Source organism: Lineus longissimus, chromosome 10 (assembly GCF_910592395.1).
Source record: "Lineus longissimus chromosome 10, tnLinLong1.2, whole genome shotgun sequence".
Classification (NCBI taxonomy): domain Eukaryota; kingdom Metazoa; phylum Nemertea; class Pilidiophora; order Heteronemertea; family Lineidae; genus Lineus; species Lineus longissimus.
This window is the reverse complement of record NC_088317.1, coordinates 18,575,190-18,588,835: the sequence shown is the minus strand read 5'-3', so window position 1 is coordinate 18,588,835 and position 13,646 is coordinate 18,575,190. Positions and strand designations below refer to the sequence as shown.

The window sequence follows — 13,646 nt, the reverse complement described above, 5'->3', positions numbered from 1 at the left end:
AGATGAGATGAGATTATAAAAAAAGCGCTGAACCCTCCAAATTTGAATTTGTCCAAACATTCCCAGTTCAAGATGAGATGAGATTATAAAAAAAGCGCTGAACCCTCCAAATTTGAATTTGTCCCCAAATCGATTGCCATCTTGCAGCGACTCTTCCTGTTGGTGCAGCTCGAGGACAAATGTCTCCAATGTCAATATTCCTCAGTTTCCATGGATCGCACAAGTATTTGTTTCTAGTTACTATGGAATCAAGTGCAATCGTAAAAAGTTGCAGGCTTTGCTATTGGAAAATTGTATCCTATTCTTGAACAGGGGATGCTAGCATATTGATATCACAACCATAGATCAGAGGCACAGTCTGACTTGTAAATGGCACTGATCTGACATTGAAGATTTACTGCGCTGACCATTGTTGACCAGCTAAAGTTTGAGACATGGCATGAATTGTTCTTGAAGAGTGTGAAGGATACTATTCAGGTCCACCAGCCCTGATCCATAGAGAGACTTGCTGCGTCTCGTTTTCAGTTCTTGGCCTTTCTCTGCCAGCTCTGATCCAAGCGTCAATGGGTATGCAGCCTAACGCTCCAATGACTATTACAAGTAGCTGGAAGACTCATTTGACTCTAATGCCTGTAACATACCGACCCATCCTGTACTGGTTGCTGGAAGACTCGTCCTGACTCATAAGATTCAATGACTTACAAAAGTAGTTTGAAGACATATTTGACCCTTTTGCCTCTAAGGCGAGACTTTTCTTATACCTTGGTTAGTGTGCTTTTTCATCCGAGGACAAGCTGAGGAGGGTGGAATAAACATTTTCAATTAATCCCCTAGCGGCGAGAACTCTAACCAAGGTAAAAAAAGTCTTGCCTAACTTACAGACCCTAGCAATACCTGAAGTTTGAAGACTCATCATGACTCGGGATTCAATGACTGATAACACAGTTGACCCTTGCACCTGAAACTTACTTACTGACCCAGCAGAACCAGTTGTTTGATGACTCGTCCTGACTCATATGCCTCACTGACTCCCAAGTAGAGCAACTGCATGATAATTGCTTTCTCTGTTGAGTGTCTCAAACTCATCTTTAACAAGTCTACGGAATGACATCTTTGCAGAGCAAATTTTCTTTTTAATGCTATAAAAAATATTGCTGAAGATAGTGTTATGGTTGTGAAATTTTAATTTTGTCATTGTTGCCATGGAGAATGTTGTTTCACCCTCATTAGCATATTGTGAGGTCACATGAATACGTAATGATCTCATTTACATATTCTGAGGTCATTTGACACATGCCCGAAGCATGTTCTAGTTGCTTTGGCTGCCAGATGTCTCCTCAGTTTCAGTTGCTCTTTGACCCTTCGCTTGGAGTCAAAGCCAAGTCTAGCTTAACCCCTGTCTGATGTGCCCCAAGTAAAAGCAGGCTTTAAGTTCATTTCTGTTCAAGCTTAAACTAAGTTTCATTTAGGTTAACCAGCTTAAGTTAATATCTGCTTGAATGGGATTTAAGCCTTTTCATTTCTAGCTTAAGGGAGATTTAAGTTAAGCTAGAATTAAATGGGACTTAGCCTTAGCTAAACAGATGCTTAAGCCTGCTGAAGCGTGGTGACCAAAATTCCAGTCCAAGTTTTGTCCAAGGTTGAGTGCAGTTTAAGCTTCAACAATGCTTACTTAACTACAAGCTTAACCTAAGCTTTGCTGCCCTTGCTTTGCCAAGGCCTGGTCATTCCCCAGCCCTTGCTTCACCCCATGCTTCACCCAAGATTGGTGTAGTCAAGGCTTAAGTCAAGTGTATTGCGGTAGTTGTCCAGCTTAAGGAAACATGGTACAGTATCGGGTTGCTCAAACTTTAAACCCCCATTTTCTGAAGTGGACTCTACTAATGAGTTAAGTGGAAGAGTCTAAACAGTGAAATGAGGGTGTAAAGGACAATTTAACTCTGGATTGGGACTTGCCAAATCTAGGAAGACATTACTAATTCTTAAGCTTAAGACACCAAGCTTTGTTAAGTTTGTGACTTAAGCGTAGGTTTACTTAAGTCTGGGACTATTACTTTAACTTAACTTAAGCCTAATTCAGTTCAACTTAAGCCTAATTCAGTTCAAGCTGACACTATTTTTGCTTATAGAGATGACAACACTTGATTTTTTCTACACCATGACTCCATTTTTCCAGCATAAACGTTGAGTTAGGTCGAATGCAGTGTTAGTCCAACTTAGCCACAGCTCTGAGCTCTGTTTTTCTCACGCTGGTGGTCTGAGTGTTTGCCATTATCCAGGTTCACGGGCGCCGTCACTGAACTCTTCAAACCACACTTTACTGTATCATGTTATGTATGTCTTATTATACTCATTACCTTGCAGCATGTTTCATTCTCGTCAAATATAGTGACCAGTTCTACCTGTAGAGGGCGTCCCCATCATATGCTGTATTTTATACTAATTTATGTCATCTTTTTGAACCTGTTATTACATCATTCTGTTTATTAGAGACCTGCTGTCAGCTCGTTTTCAGTTCTTGGCCTTTCTCTCCGTAACAGCTGACCTCTGACCTCAAAGCGCAGCCCTGATTGGTCATATGTATCTTTGACCTTTGTGATCTATGACGTGATTGGTTATTAATTCATTTGACCCTTAGTTCACTGCCTATGATTGTCTAAACCTCAAATCTAAGGCTTCCATCTTGACCCCTCATCAAAAATTATGCTGAAATCTTAATTTTAAAAATTCAGTTTGTCAAGTTTTTACAATCGGGCTATCAACAATCCTTTGTTTGCTTCACCTTTGACCTCAAATCTAAAGCTCTCATTGGTCCTTTTATAAACCGGTATTGGCCACTAGGTGACTAGGTTCTGCACCGGCTTTCCATGTATTTTTAGACGTTAGGTTTTAGCTGTATAATTTAGTGCTCATACTTTACTGTCTAACTTGGAAAGTGGGGTTTTTCTTTCGCATAACTACGCGTCTTCACATTTATGTAATCATTTGTAGTATGTATTACTTTAGCTGTTAAGGGTAGAAAGGCACAGGACAGAAGACTTGCTATGCGTACACTACACATTTTAAAAATGCATGTTGGTTGATATTATTAAAATGGTGCTTTTTTATTTTTTTCTACCCACAATGCCTTGCTGCTTGCTGTTGTCATGTGCCGCCAACCCTGCCATGCTGCCATATCATTGGCCAATTGCGATCATGTGCTCTGCATACTAATTAGCCGCAAGTGGTTGAGGTCTTGAAGGGCAAGAAACGACCTCTGGACTCGGCCGAAGAGCTGATACTGGTATTTGAACTCTCCCATCATGCTTTGCATGTTGCCAAGTAGATATTCTGCTTGTAGATGTTGATTGCACAGTCACATGACAACGATGGCTCCTCTTGCGCTTTTTGACGATTTTTATTTCCCTCCGTCTGTACGTCACTTGCGAATGTACAACTCGTGCATTCATGCTTAGAACACCAGTGGCTTGCATGAAGACGATTTTGTAGAAAACTGTTCCAAACTTTCCTGTGCTTTATCGTGTATCTTTGTCATTATGTGAGTCATGTGATTCTGCGATTTTCATCTTATCGAAATCTCTCTTAATTGATTAAGAAACTTTGGAAATCGGATGAAAACTAGTTAGTTAATTGGTAGAAATTAATTTGCGATTCATTAAGAGATGAATATACCTCTGTGGTTAGATTTAACAGCATTAAGCATTACAGACGTTGCTGCAGTCAATTAGCATGAATCTTGAATCTTGAGAATTTTGACACTTTTGTAATGATTGAGAAATTTTAATTTGAATCTGTCAAATTTTCTCCACTTCTCACATATTGCTTGTTGGAGTATTGGCATTCACCTCATATTTTTGTATCAGAGTTGTTTACTGGTTGCTTTGGATACATTTGGTCTAGGTGGATTAATAAGAAAATAATCAAACAAATAATAATGATGGAATGTACATGTAGTTGTTAAATTAATGTGAAGATACAATTTAGTTAAAAAGAAATTTAAACAGATACCTTTTACAAGGCTTTACACTGTCTTTAAAGGTATTTTTGGTTTCTATGGATACATTTGGTCTTGGTAGATTAATGAAATAATAACCATAATAATGATGGAATCTTCTTATCGCTGAAAATCTTTGGTTATGACTTTGGAATGATTAGTAATATTTCACCTCATTTGACGTATGGAATAATAATTGACCACTTTATGACCAAAGCCGGCCTGAACAAATTCCTTGTTTTGTACAAGGTACGGTGGTACAATTATAGCTCTGGTACAATCACAGCCTCTACAGTGTAAAAACAGCTAACAATATACATCAATGCACACAGTGGTTATAATTGTACCACCTTTACCTTACATCTTACAAAAAGGATCTAAACATGGGCATTGCAAGTGTTCCTAGTTTCAATGTCTTTCAGTTTCGTAGCTAAACTACAATTTGTTGTACCAAACTGGTAAAGCTAAAAACACCATTAGTCAACTTGACAAAAGTCATCACCAAACCCACCAATGAACAAAGTCTTTGTTTGACAAGAAAACACCTCAGATAAATCAACACGGGAACAATAGCCATAAATATCCTGCCGAGACATTTTGGATATTGGTCGGACCTGCTCTATCACGGACCTGGGTCAGCATCACCGCTATAAGCAGGTTATCACTGAGCCTGTCAATATGACCGTTAATTAATGACCTAATAATTTGCTTAGCTAACGAGGTCGGCCACTTTCTGATGTGCTTTATCTTGGAGGCAAGAGCTGCATCCAGCGACTCCATTAGGGCGTCGTGGATAATAATGCAATAGGTGAAGAACTTGTGTGTGTCGTTGATATTAATAGTGTCATTTCAAGCAGTCAGTTTACAGATAAACGTACTGGTGAAAGAACAATACACAATTTAGATAACTAGAAATAATGTTTCAGCAAAAAAATTAGTCAAAGAAAAACATGCATCAGGCACAGCTTAAACATGTCAACTTGAATTCTAGTTGGATTGACCATTTTACCTCGCTCTTTCTGGAACTGACTTTGAAAAGTGGGTCAGCATCGCTGATTGGCTCCCTGGCCCTAAAAACCAATGGTGAAGGGTTAACCTGCTTCTTTTTCTGACCTTTATCGACCAACAACATCATTTTATCATCGTCACATTCTTTACCAACAAAACAGACAGAAATAAATGAAAAATCCTGAGCGAGGAGTAATAATGAAAAATCATTGTGATAAAAATTCCCATCTATCCCCACTAAAATCGTTCCACATAACCTTAAGTCACAGTATTGGTTCATATTTGATAATAAATCGTTATAAATGGCGGCAAACCCAAATAATCACTGCCAAACTCGGCAACAAATAAGCGTGATTAATGCTGCTTTACCGTGTGGCATTTCATCATTGACTTGAACAGATGATCACAGAGAAGAGAAAAGGTGCGATAAATGGGATATGTCACGGTCAGGATATATCACAGTCAGGTTGATAACATTGTTCATAACATGTCCAGGCCATACCAGTTTCATTTGAAGTCAAGAAACTGTCCAAAATGTTGAAGTTTGTCATTGATTTACCCAGGCAATCATCGCATGAAAAGTAAAATTCGTCGAATTTGGAATTGTCATGGTCAAGTTGTTGAGGTATGATTAAATTAAGAAAGGATTCGAGTGGTACGAAACTAAATATTAGCAGACATAATACCATTTACCCATCAGATATGTCAAAAGTTCTAGCTGATAAATGAAAAGAACTCCAAGCTCTTTGAGTATAAGATAAATGATGTTGTCTTCAATAACTCTTCTGACACTTGACAGTATCAGTTGTACATTAAATATAGAAAACTGTACAAATCTACACATGATTTTGACAAATTCAGGTGAAATCTAAACCTGGCGAACAAATGTGCCGAAAGCAACCAGCAGCTTCTTAAGACGTTTGATCCACGCCCCGGAACGACTCAATCTGATTGGCCGCCGCAAGACTGGCGAGGTTCCGCTGTCTAGCCGGTGAAATGTTAAGGTCATCACCAGAATGCAATCATTTTGTGAGTCGTTTCCATGGTAACGTGTGAGGTGAATGCCAATGCTTTTATTAATGGTCAGGTTTCCAGCCGATACTGTCTAGCTCCGTGTGAATTTTGATTGGTTAGCAAGACAGAGTAAGAATGTGAACGTGCCAATTATATAAGGTGCTCAGCGGGCGATGTTTTTGTCTATTACGTGATTGGGCGGATCTTATTACAGGTATTGAAAAATTATCAGATTATGTCTATGACCTTGCATTCACGCGGCAAACCCTAATAAAGTAACCATAAGACAGTAGATCCAGTGTTTGATCAAGGTGTTCATAGACTACAATGGTCCGTCAGGAGAATTACACTCAAGAAGAAGAACTTGCGCAAGTACAGAGAGGAGAAAAAGCAGTATGGCAAAGAAAACTGTAAATTCGTCATTATTATTTCAAGGAACGTGTGCACTATTGAATGTCTAGTCTCCCAGCAGCGACCTTATGCAGCTCCCCTGAAAGAACTACCCATAACCCTGCAGCTTGTCCCTGTCATTCTTTCAGTGATATAAATGATATGCCAATTCGCCAGATAACAAAAACCCTAATCCGTTTCCCTTTGAAGTCAGCTTACCACACCTGAATCCAATCAGAAACGACTATTTCACCCCGAAAAAGCTCCATCTCTGATTAATCGCGGATTTGTCTTAACCCTTCTCATTAGTCAACACCCATCTCGAGAAACGAAATTGTTTCCTTTTCCGATCGCAGTCAATGACTCAAATCACTCCGAGTGGAAATATTCTCAATTGAGAATCATCATTTATCATGATAGTGGATGGGGGAGATCACGGAGGTTTTTTCTCCAAATGGGTCATTAACTGTGACACATGGTGTCGCACCAAATTTATCTTAAAACTTTTAAAGCCAAATTTAGAAGTGGGGATTTTTCTCGAAACTATGCTAAACTTGGAAATACAAAGATTCAGATGTGTCTTCCGGGATTTACACTTTTGTGGAATGAATTTACCTTCATAGACACACCTTATTTGGTACTCTGTCACAAAGTTGTAAGTGTAAGATAAATATTTTCTTGATATTTCCCAAACTTATGGGGGAAAGCAGCTTACGGTAATCAATCCAGTTAATAGCTGAAGGAACCAGCCCTTTGTTTCTATAATGTCGATAATATCAGTTTATTTCCATAACCTGTCTATGTTTGGCTGTATCAATATCTTATAAAGATTTGATGAAAAGGATTCATTGTCCTCGGCGCATAAAATACAGTTAAAAATGAAAACAATTCAAGGTTAGTTACTCTGATGAAATCCAGACTGGGAGGACTGTATTAACCAAATGACATCCGCAATGAAGTGGTTGGTCGGCACCACGTGAAAGTCATTAGAAGTGGACAGGGGTTTTCATCATCAAACTGGAGACGAGTGGATGGAGGAGATCTGCAACAGGTTTAACTCAAAGACAAGATCTGATATTTTGCAGACTCAGAAAAAAACTGTCTTGTTGGAATGATTTGTTGTCTCGGAGTGCAACGTATCAAATATAGCGTCTGGTAGTCTCGTGGAGAGGCGCTCAAATTGAAATGAACGTGATTGGCTCATCAATTATGTGATGCATCCTCTCCTGGAAGCAACAGACCGTAACCAAGCCTGATGTTTTACAGACACCGCCAGACCACCACACCCTTGTCGACTTGATAAAATGATTTGTCGATGGATGTGCGATTGAACGATTTGGAAGCTACGATACGCGTCACGCTCGTGGAAGAGATAAATGGGTGTGGAAACCGTGATCGAGTCATCCAGTGGCGCCATTCAATTCAAATTAACAGACGAGATGATTGGACAGGGTAATTTGAGGACAGCTGTGCACTCATCGAGTGTGACGAGGGATGCTATTGATAATCATCAGGTCATAAAAATTGTTAATTTGATGAATGTTTATTGACCAGGTTTGTGGTTGATGCTCTCTTCAAAAAAAGTATGAATTGGAAGTGTTTTAGTAAGAAACTTTCTCAATATTACCATTACGATGAAAACGCAATAAACCTGCCAATATGCCCTGCACTAATGTGTCTTTTGCAATATGTATTGTAAATGCCTGGAAGAATGATGATTTCTGGACGCCTGGACAGATACATGTGCCCACTTTGTGCCCTTTATGGACCTGTCTGGCCCAGTGAAGGATGGAAGAACGGCACACACCCATGGATACTTATAATTTGGCATTTGGAGCCGAAAAAGATAAAGCTACTGCTGGACAGTATTTCAAGACATCCTTGGTAATGTCAGAGTTCATGTATTGGCCTTGACCTTCAGCTATGGTGGCCTAGACCTCTAGATAACGTTGACCTCATTGATTGACCTGAAAGTTCACATTCTTACTTTTCGCTTGTTTTCCTTTGACATGGATTTGTCAGCATTGCTTGTAACCTTTGACCTTTGCTCTGGTTGCTGATTGGATGATAGTTGTCCTTTCTGCAACCAGTTATTGTTTTCACCATTTTGTGTAAATGCATTTATGATTGACCTTGACCTTGCATGTGGATGTTTTCACTGGATAACTGGTGGTAGAAAAAATCCCAACCTTCGGAACGGAACGCAAACTATTTGTAAAAATGCTTTTATTTACACCTAGAAACGTCATGACATACTTGTGTCGAAAAAACTTATGATTATATTCAAAATAATTCAGAAAAATCAAGATTATATCAATAAGAAAGTTCAAATTTGATAAGTGTGTGGTTATTTTGAAAATACTTATACAATTTTTTTGACACCCTATATGTCATACGTGTGCATGTCTAACCAAAGTTTTAAATTAAGCTTGAACGTTTTTGTGAGTTAGTATCTCGTACCTTTCTCAAATTCCCTTCCTATCTTTTCGGAACACTCCCGCGATTACGGCGCAAGTTGATTACCTGGTAATTAGCTACGCCCGTTTTTCCGGGTTTTAAAATTCTGCTTCAAGAACCTGCTTGGCTTCTGGACACTGTGCACACTATGTAACCTAGCCCATCTTGGTCCGTTTCAACCGAGTTGACCAGATTTGTTGTACATTTATACAGTGGTCACTGTACATTAACATAGCCTTTGTCTGGGGTAATTATCATCGAGTAGATAGCTACAGTTGTTGTGCATTTTGCTTCAATTATGTGAAGAGTCTCAATTTGAAGCGATACGGCGCATGATTGTACGATGTCTTGAGGACAACCAAAAATGAGACGCATAGTACACTTGTGATGCAGTGTACAACAATTGTTGGTAATTAGACTAGACAGGGTCGTGTACAGTATATTCTGGTAAACTTTGGAAAAAATGGACCCAAACACTAAGTATGTTGGCCGCTATGGTAGTGGACAGCTTAGCCCATCACAAAAACACAAATAATCAAACCAAAAGTGGAAAGAACTCTAAATTTCAGCGGGGAAACCACCAACCAGCCACCGTTACCAGTGCGACATCTACATGTCTTTCAGCGTTTTCTCGGCCCTGGAATGCCATGATTTCATTGGTCCGTTTTCTTTCCTAGGGTATGCCACCACTACCCGGGATGGTGCCGTATGTGAAACGTCCAGCCATGGCTGATGCGAAGAGCGGTTTACCGATGTACCAACCGGGTTCCGGCTCGGCGGCTGCGTATCAGCAGGCGGCCCTGGCTGCCATGCAACTACAACAAGGTCAGGCATTTGTGCCGGTGTCATGTGAGTATTGAAGGTCAAAGTTCAAGGTCATGCTTCGCTTGGTGATTGGTAGACTCTATTTCATGCATATTTTGTCTCTAGTAGTACCAGTAATATAATATAGTTTCAAATGATGTTTGAATTATAATGTGAATGGGTAGGGTTACTAAGATGCCAGTAAAATTGTTTAAAGGAAAGGTATAAGGCAAAACTATCCACACCAGATTTGACTCCGGTTTGAGTGTTGAATGAAGCAGAGTTCTGGGTCGAGTTGGTTATGTGTTCTTGTGTATTATCTGTATTGCTGTAGACCCCTTTATTAGCTCGGAGTTCAGAAAAAATATCATTTGAGATTTCACTCCAATGTAATTCTGCAAGAAGATAGCGTTTCAGATGAGAAAACTAATCAATTCCAATGTCAACCTTTCGATTAATAAATGTTGCACCAACAATGTCTGTGTTTTTACTCCATCATACGGAAATCAGAGAAATATCACCGGTGGGCCTGGGGTTCACAGCGGTACTATCAAGAAGCAACAGTTCCATGTAACAAAAATGTTGCCCATCGAAGTCTCCTCTCGCCATAAGCATAAAACTGGTAATTTTTCACCTGTTTGAAATGGAGAAAAAAAGTGAGAGAACTCATCCAAAAACATTGGTATGTGGTAGAAAAGTCTGCATTACGCATTCACCACTGATGCTATTGTGAGCATTAAAAACAACCAGTGAGTGATTACGGCTTCCAATGATGATCTTGCTCAGACCAGCATCATCCCAGTTGCAATGTCCATTCATTTTGGTGAAAAATTTGCAGATTACCTCTGAAGATATCGGCCATTCCGCAAGGACAACCATTAAAAACTTGTTAAGTATTAAAAAATTGGCTTACACATCCAACTCAGGTCACTCTAAAAAAAAGGGAAATTTGTGTTGCTGTGACGTGCAACAGTTATCACTGAATGAGTAACCTTTAGGCAGGCTATCAGGGTCTAGTGCAAGTTCCCTATACCAGCCGCCACAGACTAGACCGTGGACATAATGCAGGCTAACAGGGCCTAGTGCAAAGCGCCAAAGACTATACAGTGGAACCCCGCTAAACGACCACTCAAGGGAACGAGGTTGATTGGTTGCATTACCAGGGTGATAGCGTTAGTGAAGTTGAAAATCCTGGGACAAAATGCATGGTTAGGTTTCCCGCCAAAATGTTGAAGTAAGTTAAAAATTCTGAAAAATTTACAAAGTCAAAATTTTTTGGGACTGATGATGTTTCTTCATTTTGAGCAGAAAAAAAACAAGTGAAAAAAATAATTTGACTCAGAAATGTTTGTTAATCCAGTGGGTCTAGTGCAAGGTCCCAATAGCAGCCACCACAAAAGGAAATTTAACACAGGTCGCTGCGACAAAAATGTTATTAATATCATTGGCGGGTGCTTTAGGCACACCTGATGCTAATCGTCCACCGCCCTACACATCCGTTAGAACTGCCGTTAAAAACTGTTGACTCAGCACTCTGAACACAGACACATAATGACAGTGTCTCTCCTAGTAGGCAACGATGGATGCGTTAATATCTCTTTAATGCTCGATGACTCGAGTCGTGAAATGATGATGTATTGCTCATGAATGGCGGTTAGTTGCACGAGTGCTCTATAAATCATTTGATTGGTCGGTGCAATTTGTGCAGATGACATTTGGTTCACCTCAGTTTTTTGCCAAAATGGCTGCTCTGGAAAATGAGCGTATTTCTGCAATCTTTTGGCACAACCAAACTTGACCTTTCTTCCAGTTGAATGGTCATTGAATAAAAGCTGCACAGTTTTGAATCTCTGCAAGTAGCCTGAGGTGGACTCCTCTTGCTTGATGAGGGCGGAAAACCTAATTTGAGCCAAACCAGAATCATGCCAAGTCAGGGTAACTGGGCCTTGATTGTATAATGGTAGAAACTAGATATTCCAATTGGTTGTACCAAGGAGCATGCTATGCAGACAATGGAAACACTGCCACAAGTCCACACGCTCACAAGGGAACAGTCCATCAGGCTACAAAGCCTAAGAGTGCCACCAAAAATGCCAAAGAAGAATGTCTACTGGCATCTGCTATTGGCTACAGTCATCGACCTCATCTCGTGCTGGTTTCAATGGAATTCACAGTTGGGTTCAGTGAAACTATTCACTCAACGTTTATTCAAGGGATTTCCATTTTATGGGGGAATCAAGACCTATGTGGTTAGTCTATTCCTGGTTTGGATTCTCCTCGCTTCCAACTGTAATGCTTTAGAAAAAAATCGTAACGACAGCTTTGACATGGGAAGTGTTGATGATGAAATATGACAGTCCCTTGGGTCCCGTTGGATCTGGCCAAGTCTTTTGCTTGTTTGGGCAAGGTGATTTGATGTCCGCTCGTAAGGCGGGAGGTTAAAGTTAATAGGGTAATTAGCTTTTGTTTGAGTCTTAATCATTCAAGAACTACATCAAGGTGATGATAGGCCAAGGAGCTTGTGTCTCCCATCAATCCAAAAACGGTATGAAACAGCAAAAAAGTCATAGATTCAAAACCAAGCTTTCTGTCGAATCTCAACACCATTATTGATCATGTTGATCTCTGAAGCTGAACATTGGAAAAGTTAAAATCTCAAGTCAAACCAGAACCTCATTTGAGTAGTTTTTTGAATACACTGAAATGCTTTCAAAACCCAAACCTCAGAATAATGGCCCTCGATTTTAAAATTCCCAAATAGCCTACTTGAGTTTGAATTATGTGACAGCCATATTGACGAGAGTAGCATAGATTTACTTTTTGGTGTAATTAATACATAGTTAATCAATACATTGTGTAGATGATGTATGTACTAACATGAAACTAGAATGTAGTTTAAGTTTGGTTAATGGGTCTGAAATCTCAAAACCGTGCCCGACAGTACAATCGTATTGGACTAGTTTTACAAGTGGTGTGTTTCAAGTTGTCATGAATAGGAATAAACATGTAGAGGTCTGAGCTTTGTGGATGAATTCAGAATGAACAAGGCCAGATTTGGAACCAAGCGATTTCCTTTTCACCGAAGGAGGTAGACCAGGCTATAGGCACCCTCAGCTTCCTTCTGAGCCATACGGATTAAAAATACTTTATCAGCCAGTGGCAAGCTGACTAGCTTGAAGTGTGAGTTCACCCAAGTGTGGGCCACTCTGACTGACAGGACTGGGCGTTATTGGTCTTGCTTTCCAAGTGCTGTATTGAAGCTGTTGTTGAATAGGATTGGATCTGTAGACAGCTGAGATTTCGGGATACAATCAGAATGAGCAACACATTGTCTGGAAATGCAGCCAACAATTTCCTCTCCAGCAAAGGAGGCAAACCAGGCTAGGAAAATGTTTGCCTCGCTGACCAATCCAGACCTGTGAAAAAATACTTCATTAGCCAGTTGTGAGCTGTTTGACTTCAAGTAGGTTCACCAAGTGTTGGCCACTTTTCTTTCGGTTAATATCTGCTAAGAGGACTGGCCACCTTATATCACAGGGAAAAGGAGAGGAGAGAGGGGGACTGTCATTCTGACTCCAAGGCTGCTTAGTTTCTGGTTTATGTCAAAGCCTAAATAGGGGGGCAAGATGGGTGCATTTTGCCTGTCTGATTTTGGTTGCTGGTGGTCAATATGGGATCTTCTTCATTGCATTTGCTGGACCGTCAAGATTGGATTGCACGATGTTATCATATGCAAGAGGAGGTCCTTCCAACAATCTCTGCGGTGCTTGCAGCAGACGTTGCATGTAGTGAAGCAGACGATGATATGCTAATGAGCTACTCTCACTGCATAGCATTTCATGTGTCACTAATCCTTTGATTCAGCCACGTATTGCCTTCGTAACTTGTCCGTCCCTATTTGTTGAAGAACACTTGTAGCGATTTTCAAAAACTACGATTCTTTAAAAAACTCTCATTTCAATATTTACGAGTTGCTACA

The 13,646-nt window shown here is 40.0% G+C and overlaps 1 protein-coding gene across 16 annotated transcripts in view; it reads left to right on the top strand.

The window, feature by feature from the left end:
• The window catches only part of LOC135495171 (muscleblind-like protein 2a), a 111,403-nt gene that overhangs the window by 86,460 nt on the left and 11,297 nt on the right, over positions 1–13,646 (top strand). For 12 of the 16 annotated variants that reach the window (XM_064783632.1, XM_064783631.1, XM_064783633.1 and 9 more), the window contains 2 exons: positions 3,218–3,283; positions 9,541–9,712. In XM_064783632.1, coding sequence (XP_064639702.1) covers positions 3,218–3,283; positions 9,541–9,712 — 238 coding nt within the window. The remainder of the gene's footprint in view (positions 1–3,217; positions 3,284–9,540; positions 9,713–13,646) is intronic. The other 4 variants (XM_064783645.1, XM_064783643.1, XM_064783636.1 and 1 more) reach the window with 1 other exon arrangement.